We start from the raw sequence: 20,619 nt of genomic DNA, 5'->3' as shown, positions 1-20,619 counted from the left end.
CAAAAATGAGTCAGTGGTTCCATCCTAAGGAAACTAGAGTTTCTAGCATATCCTGGTATTCTCCAGCTGTGAATTATCGTGTTAAGAAGTTGCTTTAACACTCTGGGCTTTATTTAGTCATCTACTAAATGAGGGGTTGAACTAAGACATCCAAGGCCCCTTCTGATGGTACACATCTATGATCAAACATTTGGAAAAGTTAGAATATGAAGGACTCTAGGACCGCAAGGTATGTGCTAGACTGAAATCCATCTATTTGCTATAGGAGTGTTCTGAGCTCTGTCTTTTTTTTTTTTTCTATTAGTAAAATGAGAGGTTTGCATCAGACATCCTCACCAGCCTCTCTCCTCCATGTCTGACATTCTGAGGTCCTGTGGGTCAGACTATGGCTCAGAAATGGTGTTTCACCTGTTAGTGACTCATAGACAAAATGTGCACTCTGTTCTCATGCATGTTGGACAATGAACCAGAGATGCCGAGGCTACCAAAGGTGTGTTGTTAAAAGATTGAAAATCCCATTTCTAACAATCTTTAAGCAGGGCAAAGACAAACACAAGCACATATCTGATCTGAAAGACTGCCTCTCCTCTTTGAAGATTACAGACTTCAGAGACTATGAGTTCCACAGCCTGAAGGTATCTCGTGCATTGTTTTCTGTGTGGCATAGCTTTTTTTGTTTGTTTTAGCCATTATTTTAAGTTGTCAGATTATTGGCTTGTTCATAATAACAGTAAAGTGCAGGAGAGAAGCCCAGACCTGGGCAGACCGAGGTCTGCTCTCTCTAAAGCAGGGGTCACCAACCCTTCCAGTCCGAGGCCCGTTAGGAACAGGGCCGCACAGCAGGAGGTGAGCGGCGGGCAGGCGAGCGAGGAAGCTTCATCTGCTGCTCCCCGTGGCTCGCATTACCGCCTGAACCATCCCCCATCTGGCTCGCATTCCCCCCTGCCTGCCCCACCCGTGGAAAAATTGTCTACCACAAAATCAGTCCCTGGTGCCAGAAAGGTTGGGGACCGCTGCTCTAAAGCACACTGAAACCTCGGGAAACTCATTGTACCTTAAGTAAGGTAATGGACGTGAGACCACTTTGTAGACCATGAAGCCCTGTACAAATGTTAATATTTGTTACAACCATTCCCCTCTCTGGGCCTTAGTTTCCTCATTTACAAAACAAGTTGGTTTGGATAAGACAATTTCTGAAGGTCTCTTAAAAACTTTTAAGTCTCTTATTTCATGATTCTTCAATAATTAATTTCAACAAGTTTTACCAGTGGAACCTGGATCAGACTTCCCAGTTCTGGGTTTGGGGTTCTTTTGGTGGGTTGTTTTTTTTTTTTGGCAAAAAACTGAAAAGGACTTATGAAATTCTCAAGCATAGTTCAAAACAATATCAATTTGAATTCGTTTTCATTTTAAACTAAAAGCAGCACGTCCATCCCATCCATGGGAGGAATTGATATCCCAAAGCCATGCAGAGAGAACTGTGGTTTGGATAACTCTACCCAGAGGGATGCCTGGGGCTTGCAGTGAGAAATCGTGATTTGGGGGATTGCTTGTTCCTGCTGTACTGCAAGTCAAAGGAAGGCTGAACAGGTCAACGCATCGAAATGTTTTGTTCTCTCTTTTCTCCCACGTACAGGATAAGACCTGGAATGAAGTCGTGGAAACACATCAAAAACTTCCTACTAATCAATTAGACTTGAGAAAGCAGCAAGAGGCTGTGTGGGAACTCTTCACGAGTGAATGCACTTATTTCTTGGACCATTTATTAGTTCTTAAGATGGTAATGCTGGCTTTAATTTTTGTAGTAGATGGAAAACACTGGTTCTTTAGGGACTTGTTTCTTTCTTCCATGCTGAAGGAAGGAAGGAAGTATGGGGGGGCTCCCCTCTTTCAGAGGATCTTAAGGGAATTTTGTTTGTTTATTTTTGGTTATCAGCAACTTGGTTTCTCTTCATGCTTTTCTTAAACATAGCGTCTTAGGATTGGGTGAGACCTTCCAGCTCCTCATGTGATGTCTGAATCTCTTCTGCCTGATTCTCACCCTGTGCTTACATACTCCTCAAGTCAGGGAGCTCACAGCCACCCTCAAGGCAGCCATCCCACCTTCGTTCAGCTTCCTCTTTAGGCTCTTATACTCCCTTATGAACAGTGCCAGGCAAATGCTTTTTATCAGCTACGGAGCCACAGATTTCCAGGGCAACCATCCACGTGTAACGCGGGGGTAGGTGGGGAGGGGTGGATTATACGGTGTGTTCACGATGTCTGTCATGTAAATGGTGCTCCTGAGGTTGTATAGTGCAGTAGCGCTGATCTGGGGAGGCTCTGAGCAGAGAATTCCTTATAGAAAAACCACAGGGCAAAGGATGGGAAGGGAGCAAATGCCTTCTAAGACCACAGGGGAGGATGGTCCACATTGCTCCCAAGGTTGTCTCTGCCCATCAGCATTTTTGAATCCCGGCTGCTCCCTTACACAGGAAAAGGCACTGTGTTGGGAGACACGAGTTCAAGTCCTGGATCTGCCTCTGACTTGCCATGTGAACTTAGGAAAGTCTAGTAGTCCTCCATTCCATAAAACAGAAGTTGGCGTGTGCTTTCTGTAAATGTCCAGATAGTAAATATTTTAGGCTTTGCCAGCCATGTGGTCTTTATTGCAACTACTCAACTCCTCCATTGCAGTGCAAAAGAAGCCATAGATAATTTGTAAAGAAATGTGTGTGGCTGTGTCACAGTAACACCTTATTTACAAAAATGGGTAGCAGACCTGATTTATCCCACAGGCTGTCGTTTGACAATTCCTGTTCTAAGCAATAAAAGAGGGATGACAGTACCATCTCTGACTGTCTCATAGCATCTGATCATTGAGATGATCAGATTAGTTTCCTTTGAAATCTATCAAGTGCTATACAGATGTTCTTTTCTGTAAGTAATATTTATTGTGACAGTCATACTGCTAAGTACTTTAGCAAAATTTAAGCCACAAAGACACTCAGAAAGTTAAAACTTAGAGACTGTATCAGGATACAGAAAACTAGCTTAAGTAAGGATCTTATTGACCCATGTGACTAAAGTCCAGAGTTGAGACAGAATTCAAGGTTGGTTTGATCAAGGGGCTCAAAACCAAGGGCAAAATTTCTTTTCGTCCTTCATCCCTGCCTTCCACAATATCAGTGTCATCCTGTGGCTGGCTTCTGTTGTAGTCACAGAGTGGCTGCTGTCCTTGAGGCCATGGAGGGAGTGAGAAACAGAAGGGAGAGAGAGAGAGAATCTCTTCTTAGCACTCATAGCCAAAGTCTTGATTGTCATTCTGATTGGACTGGCTTAAGTCACATGCCCACTTCTGAACCAACTACCCGGATAAAGAAGGAAAGTGCTCATTGGCTTAAGATGATCACATTCAAGATATGAGGAAAAGTAGATGCTGAGGTGAAAACTGGGATGATATTAGGGAAGGGGGGGGGCACTGAAGCTGAGTGGTACCCAATAGATGTTCACTGCAGGGCGCTCACCCTGTGAGCTCTGCTACCTCCCTTGCCCTAATAGACAGCACAGAACTTTCCATCCCACTATAAGCTACATAAGCTTTTTAAACTAGCATTTTTCTGCTTAAAAGAAAGCCAATTTGAGTTTATTTTCAAACGCCCCAGTGTATTTAAAGTATATAAGTACTTCTCTTTACACAATCAATATGAATTTCCCAAAGTTGCTTATAAATTGGAATTTTGTAACTCAAATAATAAATTCACTGAAAGACTCAATGTTTTTCTTAAACGGAAAAAATTTCTATAAAGAAAAGAATCTTATAGCACAAAGATGATTTTTTCTAAATTTTCCCAGTTTATCTGAACTAATGATTTCTGTTTCTTACAATTACATGTTTTAAATGCTTGGATATTGACAGATTTCCAGACAACTGATGCTTCCTGGACTGGGGGAAACTCTAAGTCAGTGGTTCTCAAGGTGTGGTCCCTGGACCAGTAGCATCAGAATCACTTGGGAACTTGTTAGAAACCCATATTCTCAGACCCCATCAGAGACCTACTGAGTCAGAAAGGCTTGGGGTAGGTCCCACTAGTCTCCAGTTTAACAAGGCCTCTAGATGATTCTGATGCAAGTTCAAGAACCATTTACTGCATTAATTAAGAAATATGGAAATGGGAATTGGAGAACGCTGGTGGTCTAAAGTCCAGTCTTTTCACACCTACAGTTCTTGAAATATTCGGTCCCTTTGAATGCTTCATCATATTTATACAAAGTATTCCTAGTTCAATAAATTGATCTCTCTTTAGTTTATAGCATGAGAGGCAGGTATTCTGCGAGGATCGACTTGCTGTAGTTTTTCTCTTGTAGGAAAACATCAAATCAAGTAATGACATAAAGCCTCTCTCAATGTTTTCATTAATATTTAATGGATTTATCCAAGTCTAAACATCTTACCAGTTATCAGGTATTAACTCATTAGTTCTCTATTTTTAATTTCCTGAAAGTAAAGGACATTTGGGTCTTTCGCAGAGAAAGGAATAAATAAGAACTCAGTATGAATGTTGTTTCGGTCTCAAGTAAGTGCTGTTGGCAAGAAGAGAACGTTGGCAATTTCTTTGGCACTGGGAGCAGAGAAAGCCCATCTGAACAGATTATGTTCAACAGGAGTGTTGTTAGGGCTCACGAAGCGGCAGCAGCTTCGTACAGAAGAGCACATCTCCCGTGTGTTCTGTGGGGGCTTAAATGTCATCATACGTGTTTAGCACAACTCTTAACGATTGAAAATACTGATCTCCAAGTTGTTTTGTAAAATTACAGTCAGGAGGTTTATGTTTAATGTTCTTGCAAAGGGCAAATATCAAAACTGAAAAACAAAGTAATGTGCTTTTTTTTTTTTAAGATCTTCATGAATACGTTAAAATACCTACAGACTCATGAATATCTCCTGGATGTGGATTTATGGAGACTTTTTGCAAACCTGGAGGAGTTAAGTCAGGTAAGCCAAAGTAGGAAGATTCCAGTAGCCATGTGTTAAAATTCACCAGAGGACGATGAAAATTCGTGCTTAGTCTATTCTTCTGGCTTGTATTCCATATTGGAACATGGAATATGGTTTCTTCCATATTTCATCCCCATTTAATCTTATGGTCGGGAGTTCAGGTTAATAAGAAGGAAACCTACACATCCACTGATGTCTTTCCAATAGATGGCAGTTATTAGTTAGCCTTCAGTAACATTTTATAAAATTCTTCCATGGCTATTTAAGAAAGTAAACATAGTGCTCACTCCAGCAGGACATGTACTAAAATTAGAGCGATACAAGGATTAGCATGGTTCCTATGCAAGGATGACACAAAAATTTGGGAAATGTTCCATATTTTCTCTAGAATACAAGCTCTGGAACACCTTCTAGAATATGCTCAGGAACCCATCTTGTTCACTGCTGTATCTAGAAGACCTTGAACAGTGCCGAGTACATGGGAGGACTCAATAAGTAATGTTGAATACATGAATTTCCTCAATAAATGATGTTAAATGCAAAAAAAAAAAAAAATTCCTAAGATCTCTGTCATCACCATAAACGTCTATTCTCAAATGAATGTTCTTTCTCACATATATTATAAATAAATAATATCTTTCCTCTAAAAAAGGAAGTGAGGTACCAACAGGAATTCATTTGTAAGAAAATCTTATAAGAAAATATATATTGGAAAGTAGAGGAAAATAGATCTTTGAATTTTGCCAGGAGATAAATTTGAAATGGAAAACATCTGTAAGAATGACATTTGAAGTTCATCAGATTTTTATTTCTTACCCCTGGAAGTGTACCTACTCTTGTTTTCTTTCTCTCTGGCCCTAGACAAGCTTTGGTTTTGTGAACAGTCTTTTCCACATCTTCAAGGACTATGTCGACACTTCTGAGACTTTACCATCGTTGGATTTCATTTCCGTGCTCGCAAAGGTAAAATCCTTCTGGGAGATTTCAGCTTCTATGTGATAAATTCACCTACCTCTCAGGATAGTTGTTTATATCTCCTTGATCATTGTTATTGTTGTTCCTGGGAAGGTTCCACCTGCACCCTCCCACAAGGGAACTATCCCTTTTCCCACCAATCAACATTTTCAGAAATAACTTGCAGATTCTGTTTCTCCATTGTCACCTCTCCTGTGTGGGTTTTATTAAGACAAAAATCTGCATGCATGGAAGAGCCATTTCCAAGTCTGGTTTTCAAATGACTTCAATTTAAAGCTGTATTCATGGCAGTAGTTTGTGCAGGCTAATTACATGGTTCAGTTGTTCTTCTAACAGAAGTGCCAGGCTCTCTGAAGGAACAAAATAAACCTTCAGATCCATTAACACCCTTAATAAGACTTCTGTGTGTGAAAGGAGGAGAAAAGAGGAAAACTTGTACCCGTGGTCTGATAAATGCTATTTTTTTTTCTTAAGTAGGTATTTGAACCTCTTCCCCTACTTTGAGCTTTTTAATTCAGTCCCTGTCGATCCTCATTTAGCAAGATTTAAATTGTTACAATCTACTTAAAAAAACATAGATTGAGGTTTATTGAGCACTTACTAAGTACTTATGTGTGGGACTGATACCCTGTGCACAGTAATGTGCAGAATTATATGCATATCCCCTGCTTTGGGGGAGTTTTCAGTCTAGTGGGGAAGAAATCAATCCAATGATGACACTAATGATTATATAATCAAATTGAGATCAATGCTGGGGAAAAAAGGAACATAGATATTATGAAGGAAAACTTCTAGGTTGGGGCAGATGGTGAAGTAGTTACAGACAGGAAACTCTTCTGGGGCAATGATGCTTGAGGTGAGATATGAAGAAGAAGGACAGTTTAACAAGGCAAAACAAGCAAAAATTAGGTATAAAGTGGGGAGATCTTTCAGTGACCTTCTAAAGCAGATTAGAATAAGAAAAGCTTTGAAAAACAAGAGAAAGAATGTAAAGTGTTGGGAATTACCTAAATCTCAGACTCTCTCAATTCCTTTAGAGTCAGAAATTATCTTTTTTTTAGGACCATCACATGCTACACATTTTTTGTTTTTGTTAGACAAAGGGGCAGAGCCCTTAGTAAGTTACATAATGGACATGAATATTTGGATGTGCATTGGTTCAAGGTCTGAAGTCCCCTTGGTTTTCTTGTTAATTTCTTTATTCCATCAAAGGCTAGGACAACTGGCGGGCTTTGCTCCACTTGGCTCTATCCATCTCCTTGGATCAGTGGACTAGCCTGGTCATCCTCTTCTCATGGTAATGGGTGGGAGCACAAAAGAGCATAAACACCCATTATATTGGGTGTTTCATTTTGTGGCTCTTGCTTGGGACATAGAAGCTGGTGGCAAACATATCCGGGAATACTCATCTAAAGGCTGACATCTTGCTTGGGACATTAGCACCAAGACCTGGCGTCCTAGAATTTATTTTTAATGTAGTTTTTAGTAAATAGTCTGGAGAAATATCAACTTCTCATCAAAACACGTAAGTTGTCTTAGTCTGCTCAGGCTGCTGTAATGAAGTGCCACAGACTGCGTAGCTTATAAGCAACAGAAATCAATTTCTCACAGTTCTGGAGGGTGGAAGTCTGAGAGCAGGGTGGTGCCCAGGTCATGTGAGGGCACGCTTCCAGTCAAAGACCTCTTACTGTATCCTTTGCATAGCAGAAGGGGCTAGACAGCTCTCTGGAGCCTTTTTTTTTTTTTTTTAATTTTTAATTAATTAATTTATTTTATTATTTTTGGCTGTGTTGGGTCTTCGTTTCTGTGCGAGGGCTTTCTCTAGTTGCGGCAAGCGGGGGCCACTCCTTCATCGCGGTGCGCGGGCCTCTCACTATCGCGGCCTCTCTTGTTGCAGAGCACAGGCTCCAGACGCGCCGGCTCAGTAGTTGTGGCTCACGGGCCTAGTTGCTCCGCGGCATGTGGGATCTTCCCAGACCAGGGCTCGAACCCGTGTCCCCTGCATTGGCAGGCAGATTCTCAACCACTGCGCCACCAGGGAAGCCCTGGAGCCTATTTTATAAGGATGTTAATCTCATTTATGGGGGCTCCACCTTTATGACCTAATCATCTCCTAAAGGGCCCACCTCCTAATACTGTCACATTGGGGGTTAGGGTTCAACATGTGAATTTGAGGGGAACACACATATTCAGACTATAGCGTAAGTGTACTTACAGCCTACTAAAGCATAGACTCTTTGCTGAAAGTCAATAATAATACCCACATATGAATGCTTTCTGTCACGTTACAGATGTGTAAAGATGGGCTATAAAAGTTTTTCCTAAATTTAAAAAGGCCTACCTGAGTCAGGTTAATTTCAGTTATACCACAGGAACAAACTCCAAATCTCAGTGGCTTGGTTTCGTATCTCACTTATGCTCTGCTCCTACTTTGTCCTCGCTCTGGGACCCCTGCTGAAGGAGCACCCACCACCTGGAATGTTACCAGTCTCAAGGGCAAAGACGTAAGAGACTGAGGCAGAGCTCTCACTGACTCTTCAAGTTTCTGGCATGTCTGTTCACATTTCATCGGCCTAAGAAAGTCACATGGCCAAGCTTACCCTCAATGGAGTGGGCATATATATTCCTCCCCAGGAAAGGGAACTAGATGAGCAGTGATAATAGTCTACCACGGTGTCTCGCAAGAAGCTCACCAGTGGAAGATTGGGACGTTTGTTATCCACACAAAAGCCATCTGAGAAGGAAGCTGAGGCTTGGAGAAGTTAAATCACTTGGCCAAGTTCACATAGCCAGTGGGTTGTAGAGCTGCATTTCTAAGCCTGACTGTTTATGGTCTTCACAGCAGCCTCCTCGTAATGGCCTTTCTCAAGCATCTCAGGGTGACCTGTGAGAAGACCTTCTCTTTATTTCCAAGCCCCCAGCTGTCACCAATCCCCCAGGAAAAAATTAATTCACATTATCAGCTTTCAAATTACTTCTTCTTGAAGGCAAAACTTGACATTTCCCCCCATAGCGTTTTGTCCTCTGAGGTCCTATAGCAAAATATTTTTCTAGGTTTTTGTTATCTCTGCCTTTACTACTGTCACTTCCTTTACTGGCCTGTTAGGCTTGGTCTGCTGTCTCTACTCACTGCAGTTATAATGTTACCAGCAAGTGTGTCTTCCTTCTCCCATTCACCACATCATGACACTATTGGAAATTCCCTAATGGGACCCATTACTCATTATACTAATTAATAAACCTATCAAGGAGCACATAGGCTTAGCAACGTGGTAGGCACTATGGATTCCTAAAGAGAGTGCCTGCCAGTAAGGAGCCAGAAGCATTGGTGAAGAGAAAAGAATAACTGTCATTCCCGAGACAGACACTTAACTGAGATGGTGGCACATTGTGCAGTGTGCCCAGTTTGACCATTATACATATGAACGTATACATACGAATTGGCCACTTGCCTCATTTTAAAATAAATTTGATATGGCTTACGAATGTGTAGTCATTATAGCAAGTTTAAGACATTACATAAGCATAATGAAGAAAGAACACAAGTGTTAGATTGGATAAGACTAGCACATAAAATGCACGCTACGAAACTACATTTAGTAGAGGTGCCCCAAATTTGACTCTCTATTTTTAGAAGCTGGAAGGAGAATTCAGTATGCGGATATTTTTGAGGAAGATTTAGTGAAAAGTCAGATGTTGTTACTTTAATCACTTACTACGAACACAAGCTTGACATCAACAACATGAGCAGTGAAATCAAAGGCGGTGTTTGTCATCAGGTTCCATGCAGTGTATGTAGGCCTCAACAAAGCATAAGTGCAAGTAAAGGGTGAATTAAATCAAGATGTCCTAAACAGAATTTTCTTTATGGGCAAAAAAAAAAAAGGCAACTTATTGAGGAGTTAACTGTTTATTATGGGGATATCGGGGTTTTTTTAAGCAATGTTTATTTTGAAGATTACCTGTTACTATCCATGCAATCATAGCTCCTACTTGATAATGGTGCCTCCTCCACTTTCCCTGTTCTAGTTGCTGATAAAAGTGAAGAGAAAGAGAAAGTCTGTCTGTGCTCTCTTTGCTTCCATTCATTCTCCTTCTGCCCTTCTCTTGCAGTATTTCCAAGGAAGCTTGTGTCAGAGCCACCAGACCTACTGCCTGAATTACTCAGCTGCTGTCTTTTATCTTGAGAGTCTGAGGCAGAGAGAGGACTTCGGAATTTATTTAAAAGTAAAGTACCAGTTTCTTTTCTTTTATATTTTTCCTGAGACTCTTTGGATATAACAGGTACTAGGGATTATTAGACCCAAATTAAATGGGAAAGAAGGAAAATAAATGATCAACCATACATTTTAACTACAAACCTGCTTTCCTTATAAAGACATCATTCTCTGCACACTTAGGATTTTAAATGGTGCACTTCTGGAAACACTGATCATCTAATGTCCCTCCTGAGATTTTGGCTGGAGCTTTACAGTGCTTTATTTGTTCATTTGTTTGTTTTTAGAAGGAATTGGTGAGAAAACTAGAGTAGGAACTGAGGCTTTGTTTGTGACTAGAGGTTTGGCTCTTGCAGGATTTGGCCCCAGCAAGGTCCTGTTGCACAAAAGCTGGGCGCACCATTTACCTTGTATTCTGTGTGAATGGTGCTTCCTGGAGGACGTCAAAGCACACAGTGTAAACACTGCCCCTGAAGTTGTCCAGCTTGGTGGCTATGGGTCCCAAAGTGTTATTAGAACAAGGAATCTCTGCTAGGGACCTTCAGTGTTTGCTGATAAGCAAAACCGAAAAGAATTTTCCTTGACTTCCCTACTTCCTTTAACCCCTTTTGACATGTCTTTAGTCTGAACCGTACCTTTCAGCCTTTCAGTATTATGCCAGAGCCCTTTTCATGACCCAAGAAAATGGTCCAAGCCTTTCCAGAAAACCAGCTCTTCCCTGCAGCTGCAGGAAGCACCTGCCAGAGCATCACCTCAGAGCTGTGGGAGGAATGGCCACCACACACAGTTTCCAACAACTTAGCTGTGAATCAGTGCATCTTTGCCATGGCCAGGATGTGCCAGGAAACCTGGGTGAGGCATGAATGACCTTGGAAAGAGACTTGGCTCTATTTTTGTAGCTTCAGCCTTTCAACGTTTTCTTTGCTACTCAAACCCAAACCTGAAAGCTCATTAGATTTCCAGGGTATGAATAATCTTGTTGCAAAAGTTTTCCCTGGAAGCTTATGGATGAGACCCTCGCCAAGCCCCCAAACTAGGGAGAATCCAGGTTCATTCCTCTCCCTTCCATGCTAAGGCAGAGAATAATTTAACAAGGCTCAGACATTGTTTTCAAGTAACTGTGGAAAATCCCATAACAACTGTGACACAGAAGTTTATGTTTATATATAAAATATATACAGCATCCAAAGATATTTAGGGAAAAGAATGGAGGATGCACTATTGTAATGATGACATATGATACTTTTATAATGCATGATGCTTTGCCAAGCACTTTCTCAAACAACTCTTTTTTTTTTTTTAATTTATTTTATTTATTTATTTTTGGCTGTGTTAGGTTTTCGTTGCTGCATGCGGGCTCTTTAGTTGCAGCGAGCAGGGGCTACTCTTCATTGCAGTGCACGTGCTTCTCATTGTGGTGGCTTCTCTTATTGCAGAGCATGGCTCTAGGCACACGGGCTTCAGTAGTTGTGGCACGAGGGCTCAGTAGTTGTGGCTCGCGGGCTCTAGAGAGCAGTCCCAGTAGTTGTGGCACATGGGCTTAGTTGCTCTGCAGCATGTGGGATCTTCCTGGACCAGGGCTCAAACCCATGTCCCCTGCATTGGCAGGCAGATTCTTAACCACCACTCCCCAGGGAAGTCCCAATACCATACTGTTTTAATGACTGTAGCTTTGTAGTATAGTCTGAAGTCAGGGAGTCTGGTTCCTCCAGCTCCATTTTTCTTTCTCAAGATTGCTTTGGCTATTTGGGGTCTTTTGTGTTTCCATACAAATAAAAAAATTTTTTTTCTAGTTCTGTGAAAAATACCATTGGTAATGTGATAGGGATCGCATTGACTCTGTAGATTGCCTTGGGTAGTACAGTCATTTTGACAGTATTGATTCTTCCAGTCCAAGAACACAGTATATCTTTCCATCTGTTTATGTCATCTTTGATTTCTTTCATCAGCATCTTATAGTTTTCGGAGTACAGATCTTTTGCCTCCTTAGGTAGGTTTAATCCTAGGTATTTTATTCTTTTTGATGCAATGGTAAATGGGAGTGTTTCTTTAATTTCTCTTTCTGATCTTTTGCTGTTAGTTTATAGAAATGCAACAGATTTCTGTGTATTAATTTTGTGTCCTGCAACTTTACCAAATTCATTGATGAGCTCTAGTATTTTTCTGGTAGCGTCTTTAGGATTTTCTATGTATAGTATCCTGTCATCTGCAAACAGTGACAGTTTTACTTCTTTTCCAATTTGTATTCCTTTTATTTCTTTTTCTTCTCTGATTGACGTGGCTAGGACTTCCATAACTATGTTGAATAATAGTGGTGAGAGTGGACATCCTTGTCTTGTTCCCAACCTTAGAGGAAATGCTTTCAGTTTTTCACCATTGAGAATGATGTTTGCTGTGGATTTGTTGTATATGGCCTTTATTATGTTGAGGTAGGTTCCCTCTATGCCCACATTCTGGAGAGTTTTTATCATAAATGGACGTCGAATTTTATCAAAAGATTTTTCTGCAACTATTGAGATGATCATACAGTTTTTATTCAACAATTTGTTCATGTGGTGTATCACACTGATTGATTTGCAGATGTTAAAAAATCCTTGCAGCCCTGGGATAAATCCCATTTGACCATGACGTATGATTCTTTTAATGTATTGTTAGACTCGGTTTCCTAGTATTTTGTTGAGGATTTTCGTGTCTATGTTCATTAGTGATATTGGCCTGTAATTTTCTTTTTTTGTGATATCTTTGTCTGGTTTTGGTATCAGGGTGATGGTGGCTTCATAGAATGAGTTTGGGAGTGTTCCTTCCTCTGCAATTTTTTGGAATAGTTTCAGAAGGATAGGTGTTAACTCTTCTCTAAATGTTTGGTGAGCCCTCCCATTTTTAATTTTCTAGTTTCTAATTGTGCCCTTTTTTCCACTTAGAGAAGTTCCTTTAGCATTTGTTGTAAAACTGGTTTGGTGATGGTGAATTCTTTCTGCTTTTGCTTCTCTCTAAAGCTTTTGATTTCTCTGTCAGATGAGAGCCTTGCTGGGTAGAATATTCTTGGTTGTAGGTTTTTCCCTTTCATCACTTTGAATATATCATGCCACTCCCTTCTGGCCTTCAGAACTTCTGCTGAAAAATCAGCTGATAGTCTTATGGGGATTCCCTTATATTTATTTAATATTTTCTCTTTGTCTTTAATTTTTGTCAATTTGATTACTATGTTTCTTGGCGTGTTCCTCCTTGGGTTTATCCTGTAAGGGACTCTGCACTTGCTGGACTTGGGTGACTGTTTCCTTTCCAGTGTTAGGGAGGTTTTCAGCTATTATCTCTTCAAATATTTTCTCAGGTCCTTTCTCTCTCTCTCCTCCTCTGGGACCCCTATAATGCAAACATTGGTGTGTTTGACGTTGTCCCAGAGGTCTCTTAAATTGTCCTCATTTCTTTTCATTCTTTTTTATTCCGTTCTGCGGCAGTGATTCCCACCACTCTGTCTTCCAGCTCATTGATTCATTCTTCTGCATCACTTATTCTGCTATTGATTCCTTCTAGTGTATTTTTTCATTTCAGTTATTGTATTCCTCAACTCTGTTTGGTTATTTTTTATATTTTCTAACTCTTTGCTAAAAACTTGTAACTTCTCACTTTATACATCCGTTCTTTTCCCGAGTTCTTGTATCATCTTTGCGGTCATTACACTGAACTCTTTTCTTGGGTAGATTGGGCTATCTCCACTTTGCTTAGTTGTTCTTCTGGAGTTTTATCTTCTTCCTTCGTCTGGAACATATTCCTATGCCAACTCATTGTGTTTAAATTTCTGTTTGTATTTCTATTCTGTAGCTTAGTTACATTTCTCAGCCTTGGATAAGTGATCCTCTGAAGGCAATGTCCTATATGTCCCAACAGTACACTCCCCTCTCATCAGTCAAGGGCCAGGGACCAGCTGGTCCCAGGGTAGGTTCTGACCTATGTTTGTGGACTCAGTTCTGCAGGCTGCAGGATCGTAGTTTCCTTGCTTCTGGTGTCTGACCCCTGACACTGCTCTAGCCGTTATGCAGGCTTCCTGGTGGGAGGGGCTGGTGCCTGCTCACTGATGGCTGGAGCTGGGTCTTTGCCCTCTGGTGGGCAGGGCTGTGTCAGGGGGTGTGGCTGGAGGTGACTGTGGGCTCAGGATGACTTTAGGCAGCCTGTCTACTGATGGCTGGGGCTGTGTTCCCACCTTGTTGGTTGTTTGGCCTGAGGCGTCCCAGCACTGGAGCTTCCAGCCTGTTGGATGGGGCCAGGTCTCAGTGCCAAGGACCTAAAATGTCTGCCTCCAGCCAGAGTTCACATAGGTCCCTGCGATGTCCACTACCAGCTTTTATGACTCCAGAGAGATCCACGGCCACCCCTGCCTCCCTAGGAGACCCTTCAAGACCAGCAGGTAGGTCTGGCCCAGGCTCCTATGGAGTCACTGCTTTGCCCTGGGACCTGGTGCACATGGGACCTTGTCTGCACCCTCCAAGAGTGGAATCTCTCTTTCCCCCAGTCCTCTGGAGCTTCTGCAATCAAGCCCTACTAGCCTGCAAAGCCGTATGTTCTGCTGACGCAGGGCTCAGAGCTCTCACTGCTGTGGGAGAACTTCTCTGATATAATTATTCTCCAGTTTGTGGGTTGCCCACCCGGGCTGTATGGGATTTGATTATATCATGAGTGCACCCCACCTACTGTCTCATGTTTTCTTTTTTATGTCTTTGGATGTAGAATCTTTTTTTGGTAGGTTCCAGTCCTTTTTATCAATGGTTGTTCAGCAGTTAGTTGTGATTTTAGTGTGCTCGTAAGAGCAGGTGAGCTCAGTGTCCTCCTACTCTGCCATCTTGTCTCCCTCTACTCCTTGGTCAGGTTTATTCCTAAGTATTTTATTTTTTTGATGTGATTTTAAAAAGGATTTTTTAAACTTTCGCTTTCTGATATTTCATTGTTAGTGTAAAGAAATGCAACAGATTTCTGTATGTTAGTCTTGTATCCTGCTACCTTGCTGAATTTGTTTATCAGTTCTAGTAGTTTTTGTGTGGAGTCTTTAGTTCTAGTAGTTTTTGTGTGGAGTCTTTAGGGTTTTCTATATATAGTATCATATCATCTGCCTATAATGACAGTTTTACCTCTTCCCTTCCAATTCAGATACCTTTTATTTCTTTTTCTTGTCTGGTTGCTGTGACTAGGACTTCCAATACTATGTTAAATATAAGTGGTAAGAGTGGACATCCTTTTCTTGTTCTAGATTTTAGCGGGAAGGTTTTCAGCTTTTCACTGTTGAGTATTATGTTGGCTGTGGGTTTGTCATAAGTAGCTTTTATTATGTTGAGTTATGTACTTACTTTGGTAAGAGTTTTTATCATGAATACATGTTGATTTTATCAGATGCTTTTTCTGCATCTATTGAGATGATTATGTGTTTTTTGTCTTTTCTTTTGTTGATGTGGCATATCACATTGATTGATTTGCATATGTTGAACCATCCTTGTAACCCTGAGATGAATCCAGCTTGATCATGGTGTATGATCTTTTTTATGTGTTGTTGGATTTGGTTTGCTAATATTTTGTTGAGAATTTTTGTATCTGTATTCATCAAGATATTGGCCTATAATTTTCTTTTTTGATAGTGTCTTTTTCTGGTTTTGGTATCAGGGTGATGGTGGCTTCATAGAATGAATTTGGGAGTGTTCCCTCCTCTTCAGTCTTTTAGAAGAGTTTGAAAAGGATTGGTATAATTTCTTCTTTGTAGGTTTGGTAGAATTCCCCAGTTGAACCCATTTGATCCTAGACTTTTGTCTGCAGGGAGTTTAATTACAGATTCTATTGCACTTCTAGTGATCAGTCTGTTGAAATTATTTATTTCTTCTTGATTCTGTTTTGGTGGGCTGTATGTTTCTAAAAACTTGTCCATTTCTTCTAGGTTGTCCAATTTGTTGGCATATATTTGTTCATAGTATTCTCTTACTTTTTTACTTATTCTCTCTCTCTCTTTTTTTTTTTTGGTATTTCTGTGGTACCAGTTTTTCCTCTTTCATTTCTTATTTTGTTTATTTGGGTCCTGTCTTTTTTTCTCTTTTTTTTTTTTCCCTGCATGTTTTTGTGGTCTCATTCATTGATGCCTTCTGTTTGCAGTGCCCAGTCAAAGCCTTGGTAGTACAGAGATAGACAAGGATAGCGAAATGTTTAAAAGTGCAAGTTGTGAAGTGAGAACGTCAGACACTCAAAGTCAGACAGAATCACTGACCCACCACTTATGGGCTGTGTGACTTTGGGCAAATTACCCAACCTCTCTGAGTCCAATTTAATGGATTATCCTACTTTTCCTCACTGATTTTTTTTTTTAATATTTATTTATTTATTTTTGGCCGCGTTGGGTCTTCATTGCTGTGTGCGGGCTTTCTCTAGTGGCGGGAAGCAGGGGCTACTCCTCGTTGCAGTGCGTGGGCTTCTCATTCGGTGGCTTCTCTTGTTGCAGAGCACAGGCTCTAGGCATGCAGGCTCAGTAGTTGTGGCACACAGGCTCAGTAGTTGTGGCTCACGGGCTCTAGAGCATAGGCTCAGTAGTTGTGGTGTACGGGCTTAGTTGCTCTGCGGCATGTGGGATCTTCCCAGACCAGGGCTCGAACCCGTGTCCCCTGCATTGGCAGGCAGATTCTTAACCACTGTACCACCAGGGAAGTCCCTCCCTTTTCTTCTTGATGAGCCTGGTCAGAGGTTTGTCGATTTTGTTTACCCTTTCAAAAAATCATCTCTTGATTTTATTGATTTGTTTCTATTGTTTTTTTGATTTCTATTTTATTTACTTCCTCTCTGATCTTTATTACTTCCTTCCTTCTGCTGACTTTAGGCTTTGTTTGTTCTTCTTTTTCTAATTCTTTTAGGTGGTAAGTTAGGTTATTTGGGATTTTTTTTATTTTTTTGAAGAAGGCCTGTATCACTATGAACTTCCCTCATGGGACTGCTTTTGCTGCATCCCAGAGATTTTGTATGGTTGTGTTTTCATTGTCATTTGTCTCAAGATATTTTTTAATTTCCTCTTTGATTTCATTGTTGATCCATTGGTTTTTTTAGTAGCCTGTTGTTTAGTCTCCATGTAATCATTTTTTTCTCGTTTCTCTTTCTGTGATTGATTTCTAGTTTCATGCTGTTGTGGTCAGAAAAGATGCTTGAAATAATTTCTGTCCTCTTACATATGTTCAGGCTTGCTTTGTGTCCTAGCATGTTTCCTATTACTTGTTTTCTCTATTTAGGAGCTCCTATATTGGGTGCATATATGTTAACAAGTGTCAGGTCCTCTTTTTGTATTGATTCTTTTATCATTTTATAGTGTCCTTCTTTATCTTTCTTTATGGCCTTTGTTTTAAAGTCTATTTTGTCTCATACGAGTACTGCTACTCCCACTTTCTTCTCATTTCCATTTGCATAAAACACCTTTTTCCATCCCCTCACTTTCAATCTGTGTATCCTTTGCCCTAAAGTGGGTCTCTTGTAGGCAGCATATTGTAGGCTCTTGTTTTATTATCTAATCTGCCACTCTGTGTCTTTAGATTGGAACATTTTGTCCATTGACACTTAAGGTAATTGTTGATAGATATGTATTTATTGCCATTTTAAACCTTATTTTTCAGTTGATTTTATATTTCCTCTTTGTTCCTTTCTTTTTCTTTTTGTTTTTCCTCTTGTGGTTTGATGATTTTCTTTTGTATTATGCTGGAGTTCTTTTGTTTTTGGTTTTTCTGAATCTGTTGTAAGTTTCTGATTTTTTGTTGCCCTGTTTTACAAGTATGTTAACCCATTACTATATCTACTTGCATTAGACTCATAGTCATATAGGTTCAACCATATTCTGAAAAAAGTCTACATTTTCTTACCCCTCCCCCCACATTTTATGATTTTGATGTCCTCTTTTATATCTTCATGTTTATCACTTTGCTCTTTATTGTAGTTATCATCGCTTTCACACACACACAAAATAATTGTAATCTATATACTGGCTTATTTAAGTGATTTATTTTCCAATTGTGATTTTCTCTTTCCTATAGATTCTTCTTTTCTATTTAGAGAAGACCTTTCAGTATTTCTTTTAGGATAGTTTAGTATTGCTGTGTTCTTTTAGTTTTTGTTTCTTTTTGTTTTGTTAGTTTTGTTTGAGAAATTCTTTATCTCTCCTTCTATTCTAAATGATATTCTTGCTGGGTAGAATATCCTAAGTTGCAGGTTTTCCCCTTTCTGGACTTTGAACATATCTTGCCACTCCCCTCTGGCCTACAACATTTTCTGTAGAGAAATCAACTGAATGCCTTATGTGGGCTCCGTTTTAACTAACTCTCTGTTTTTCTCTTTAGAATCCTCTCTTTAACTTTTGCTATTTTAATTTTAATACATCTTCGTGTAAGTCTGTTTGTGTGCATCTTGTTTGGGACTTTCCTGTACCTGGATATCTGTTTCCTTCTTTAGTTTGGGAATTTTTCAGCCACAATTTCTTCAAATATATTTTTGATTCCCTTTTCTCTTCTCCTTCTGGGATCCCTATTATGTGTATATTGGCTTGCTTTATATTATCCCATAAGTCTCGTATATTGCTTTCATTTTTTTACATTTGTCCTTCTGTCTGCTGTTTTGATTGCATGATTTCCATTATTCTATTTTCTAGATCACTTATTTGTTCCTCTGCATTGTTTAGTTTCCTATTTATTGCCTTTAGCTTGGCTTTTGTCTCGGCAAATGAGTTTTCTAATTTTAATTGGCTCCTCTTTATAGTTTCCAATTCCTTGTTACAGTGATCTTCATTCCTCTCAATAGACTTTCTTAATTTCTACAGTTTTCTTTTTATTACCTCCTTTTTGAACTTGGGATCTAGTATTATAGACTGGTCTGTTTCATTGTTTGTTGGTCTTTCAGGGGATATCTCTTGTTCTATAAATTGGGAGTGATTCCTGCTTTTTTTTTTTGAATTTTATTTTTTTATACAGCAGGTTCTCATTAGTTATACATTTTATACATATTGGTGTATATATCTCAATCCCAATCTCCCAATTCATCACACCACCACCACCCCCCAACACGTTCCCCCCTTGGTGTCCATATGTTTGTTCTGTACATCTTTGTCTCTGTCTCTGCCCTGCAGACCGGTTCATCTGTACCATTTTTCTGGGTTCCACATATATCCGTTAATGTACATTATTTGTTTTTCTCTTTCTGACTTACTTCACTCTGTATGGCACTCTCTAGATCCATCCACGTCTCTACAAATGACTCAATTTCATTCCTTTTTATGGCTGAGTAATATTTCATTGTATATATGTACCACAACTTCTTTATCCATTCGTCTGTCGATGGGCATTTAGGTTGCTTCCATGTCCTGCCATTGTAAATAGTGCTGAAATGAACATTGGGGTGCATGTGTCTTTTTGAATTATAGTTTTCTCTGGGTATATGCCCAGTAGTGGGATTGCTGGGTCATAAGGTAATTCTATTTTTAGATTTTAAGGAACATCCGTACTGTTCTCCATAGTGGCTGTATCAATTTACATTCCCACCAGCAGTGCAAGGGGGTTCCCTTTTCTCCACACCCTCTCCAGCATTTGTTGTTTGTAGATTTTGTGATGATGCCCATTCTAACTGGTGTGAGGTGGTACCTCATTATAGTTTTGATTTGCATTTCTCATTGAGCAGCTTTTCATGTGCTTCTTGGCCATCTGTATATCTTCTTTGGAGAAATGTCTATTTAGGTCTTCTGCCCATTTTTGGATTGGGTTGTTTGTTTTTTTAATATTGAGCTGCATGAGCTGTTTATATATTTTGGAGATTAATCCTTTGTCCATTGATTCGTTTGCAAATATTTTCTCCCATTCCGAGGGTTGTCTTTTCGTCTTGTTTGTAGTTTCCTTTGCTGTGCAAAAGCTTTTAAGTTTCATTAGGTCCCATATGTTTATTCTTGTTTTATTTCCATTACTCTAGGAGGTGGATCAAAAAAGATCTTGCTGTGATTTATGTCAAAGAGTGTTCTTCCTATGTTTTCCTCTAAGAGTTTTATAGTGTCTGGTCTTACATTTAGGTCTCGAATCCATTTTGAGTTTATTTTTGTGTATGGTGTTAGGGAGTGTTCTAATTTCATTCTTTTACATGTAGCTCTCCAGGTTTCCCAGCACTACTTATTGAAGAGGCTGTCTTCTCTCCATTGTATATTCTTGCTTCTTTATCAAAACTACGGTTACCATAGGTGCGTGGGTTTATCTCTGGGCTTTCTATCCTGTTCCATTGATCTATATTTCTGTTTTTGTGCCAGTACCATATTGTCTTGATTACTGTAGCTTTGTAGTATAGTCTGAAGTCAGGGAGCCTTATTCCTTCAGCTCTGTTTTTTTCCCTCGGGACTGTTTTGGCTATTCGGGGTCTTTTGTGTCTCCATAAAAATTTTAAGATTTTTTGTTCTAGTTCTGTAAAAATTGC

The 20,619-nt window shown here is 39.9% G+C and overlaps 1 protein-coding gene and 1 non-coding gene across 2 annotated transcripts in view; both read left to right on the top strand.

The window, feature by feature from the left end:
* The window catches only part of PLEKHG7 (pleckstrin homology and RhoGEF domain containing G7), an 84,878-nt gene that overhangs the window by 28,275 nt on the left and 35,984 nt on the right, over positions 1–20,619 (top strand). Inside the window, exons 6-10 of the mRNA XM_061205530.1 lie at positions 540–635; positions 1,637–1,780; positions 4,880–4,975; positions 5,840–5,941; positions 10,067–10,180. Coding sequence (XP_061061513.1) covers positions 540–635; positions 1,637–1,780; positions 4,880–4,975; positions 5,840–5,941; positions 10,067–10,180 — 552 coding nt within the window. The remainder of the gene's footprint in view (positions 1–539; positions 636–1,636; positions 1,781–4,879; positions 4,976–5,839; positions 5,942–10,066; positions 10,181–20,619) is intronic.
* LOC133101807 (U6 spliceosomal RNA) lies at positions 5,258–5,361 on the top strand. Its single transcript, XR_009702701.1, has one exon. It is a non-coding gene; the product is annotated as a U6 spliceosomal RNA (small nuclear RNA).

The sequence above is a fragment of the Eubalaena glacialis genome, chromosome 11 (assembly GCF_028564815.1).
Source record: "Eubalaena glacialis isolate mEubGla1 chromosome 11, mEubGla1.1.hap2.+ XY, whole genome shotgun sequence".
In the NCBI taxonomy this organism is placed as follows: Eukaryota; Metazoa; Chordata; class Mammalia; order Artiodactyla; family Balaenidae; genus Eubalaena; species Eubalaena glacialis.
This window is presented reverse-complemented; position numbering and strand designations above follow the sequence as displayed.